This window comes from Podarcis melisellensis (assembly GCF_964234715.1).
Source record: "Podarcis melisellensis genome assembly, chromosome: 7".
NCBI lineage: Eukaryota > Metazoa > Chordata > Lepidosauria > Squamata > Lacertidae > Podarcis > Podarcis melisellensis.
In genome coordinates this window covers 59,207,606-59,210,716 of record NC_138539.1, presented here as the reverse complement: position 1 = coordinate 59,210,716, position 3,111 = coordinate 59,207,606, and the positions used below count along the sequence as shown (strand labels likewise).

Sequence of the window (3,111 nt, the reverse complement as noted above, 5' to 3'; positions counted from 1 at the left end):
ATATCCAACATACAACATAGAAACAAGATTCCAAAGAATCTCCTGGACTTCCCTCCTCCCCTTTGTGGGTCTTATTGTTAATCATTTCCTCCTGCATCTTTTATAATGATCCAAATCTTTTACCTCTCCGTTGTGTTCAAAATTCACCATTAAACTACAAACGTTATTCCAATCCTACTAACGATTTTAACTGTTTACAATGGCTTTTAAGATGAATTATAAATTTCCCCCATTCCTTATTCAAATTGTGGTCTTCCTGAAGTTGGGGTGTTAGGCACAAAGAGCTTCCACATAGTCTCTGTTAAGCTGTGAACTGAATCAGGCAATGTGAAAGCAACCCCCCCCCCCCATATTTCAGCTAGCTGTGAATACTTTTAAAGAATGATCTCCACCATCCAATACAATCAGAGAACTGTCTGGTGTGAAAGCTAATGCCAAAGGGTAAGAAAGACCCTGGGTAACAATAGGTTTACACATAGGGAACTCTTCAGGTTTTCCAAGGCAGAAGACTGCTTGGTTATAGCCATCGGTTACTATTACTTGACCTTCCCTGCTGAAGGTCACATCACTGGCATATATTTTGGAAGGAAATACTAGATTGAGGCCAAAAGTGTCCACCTGGCTTATGAGCTGCATGTCTGCAGCGAATACTTTCAGCATGGTGCATCCGCAGCTTGGTCCTTTCGCCATTGAATGCTCTATGACAGCAATGGCCCCAGAGGCCTGAGAAACGGCCACTTTCCTCGGGTCACACAAATTAGAGCAGAGTTTTTCCACCCCCTTTAATTCCCCCTGCTTAAAGTCGGCTGTCAAGCGATACAGAGCACCTGCCACCGAATCGGTCATGATCACATCGTTCTGAGGCGTGGTATCCAGACCCCAAGGTAAACCGAAGGACTCGGAGATAACCAGCTTTCCCCTGCCGTTGAAGTCGAACACTTTGACAGAACGATCCCCGCTGTCCGTGACTGCGATATGGCCGTCCAGCGTGATGGTGACATCGGTCGGGTACCTGATGTCATTTCCCGCCTGCCCTCTTTCTCCAAACTGCTGTATGACGCGCCCGTTGAAACTGAACAGCTTAATCCTCTTCTTGCCGTCGTGAGCCACCGCTAGGCAGGCAGACCTCTGGCACATAGCAATCCCTGTTGGGTTGACCAGGGTCCCCCAACCTCCGAAAGACAGGTGAAATGTTAAGACCTGAGATGCTGGCGTCGCCACATCCTCAGCTGCTACAACGGTCCTTCCTGAAACCGGAACACTGATGGATGAAGAGCTCAAGATCTCCATCAGGTGCAACAACGGCAAGCAGTCGCTGGTCTCGGAAGATTTGCAAGCCCTGCGGCAGAAAGGGCACTCCAGCTTTAAACTCCGGGGATGGGCCAGTGATGTGACACACTCCAGGCACATGACATGTCCGCATGGCAAGTTCCTTGGCCGGCGCTTTTTCTGCTGGTTGTATTTTTCAAAGCACACTTTGCATTCGAGCAGACTGTTCTCTGTCTGGTCGAGCAGCTCTGTCGTGGTCTGCATGCCGTCACCGGCCTTGGCAGACATTTGTGCAACTCTTAAGAGGATTGTTGCTCTGCTGGTGGTGCCCTATGCCATCTGGTCACGTGGGTGCAGTCACAAGACCCTCTTACATCAGAGAGAGAGGCCTTCGTGCAGAGTGAGTGCAGTGAACTCCACAGCGATATTCCGCAATGGCAGCGTTGGTTGTAGTTTGCTGCCCCCTTGAGGAAGCTTTATGATAAACAGCAGATTCGCAAGGGCACCTGCCATTCACGTATTTTCACCTTCTCTTTCCAGTGTTTATTTTTAGCTTGCGTGAAAATGGGAATAAATACGTATGCTCCTGATTCAATTGCAATATGAACCTGAATACTGGTAAGGTGCCCATCTTTACCCGTATAAATTGAATCCAGTATGTTTGGGTTTACTGTACCATTCCACTTCTCAAGGATCACTGTTCAATTAAAATCCACTAAAACAAATAAATGGTGGGGGCAAAGGCAGGGTGTAAAATTGGTTTCAAAGGCTGTCTTCTAGACTTCAGCATGAGAAACATTTATAAATTTACAAGAGACTCTGCCCTCAGGTATAACCAAAGCCAACCATTTTGGTAGTGTTTTCTTAAAAAATAGGGATTATTAATTATTTAGAGAGAGATCAGGTACACCATTGACCTAAGGCTGCCCTTGCGGCTGACTCCTATTTATTTTGCAAATTTGCTGTCTCACTTTCTTCTAGATCTACTTATATGTAACTCTGTCCTCTTTTTCCTGCTGCTGGTGCTTCCTCTCCCCCAGTCGCTGCCCCATTTTGTCCTCCTGACTTCATTCTCCTCCCATCCCCATGGAGTGGCTCCTATTGTTCAGCCCGGACACTGAGGTACAGCGCTAAGGGCCTTCTGGCGGTTCCCTCACTGCAAGAAATGAGGTTACAGGAAACCAGGCAGAGGGCCTTTTTGGTAGTGGCTCCTGCCCTGTGGAACTCCCTCCCATCAGATGTCAAGGAAATAAACAACTGACTTTTAGAAGACATCTAAAAGCAGCCCTGTTTAGGGAAATTGTTAATGTTTGATGTTTTATCACATTATTATTATTATTATTATTATTATTATTATTATTATTATTATTATTATTATTATTTTCTGTTGGGAGCCGTTCAGAGTGCTTGGGGAAACCCAGCCAGATGGGAGGGTACAAATAAATTATTATTATTATTATTATTATTATTATTATTATTATTATTATTATTATTCTCTTCTTTTAACCGTTGCATAGCAGACAGAATATTTGTGTGGGTGTGAGTGCAGCGTGACATGTTCTGGATCGCTTCAGATATATTTTAATTGATTAAAAAAAACAGAGCCTCCTGTGTGTGTCTCTGTGTGTGTTTTAACAAAGCTTTTGGGAGGTTGTACAGAAGAACCCTAGCCATGCCTGTGGCACCTTAAATTCCCACCCCTTTCCCATGGACAAAAATACTATTTCCATGCTTTCCAAGGGACCTTCATAGTGGGGTTGAGTGAATAACGGTTTACCAATCAACTGTTCTTTTTCTAAAGGAAGTCCTGCCCTGCCTCATTTAAGTTGCCATTCTTGACTA

The 3,111-nt window shown here is 44.8% G+C and overlaps 1 protein-coding gene across 1 annotated transcript; it reads right to left on the bottom strand.

Annotated features, from left to right (window-relative positions):
* Positions 1-258: 258 nt before the first annotated feature.
* NHLRC1 (NHL repeat containing E3 ubiquitin protein ligase 1) lies at positions 259-1,741 on the bottom strand. The gene has a single exon (XM_081919266.1). It carries the CDS (start codon positions 1,555-1,557, stop codon positions 355-357), a length of 1,203 nt encoding a protein of 400 aa, XP_081775392.1. The 5' UTR covers positions 1,558-1,741; the 3' UTR covers positions 259-354.
* Between the last annotated feature and the right edge of the window lie 1,370 nt (positions 1,742-3,111).

Excerpts from the sequence above, each read along its gene's own strand:
- NHLRC1 (XM_081919266.1), bottom strand. The coding sequence starts at position 1,557 with ATGTCTGCCAAGGCCGGTGACGGCATGCAGACCACGACAGAGCTGCTC.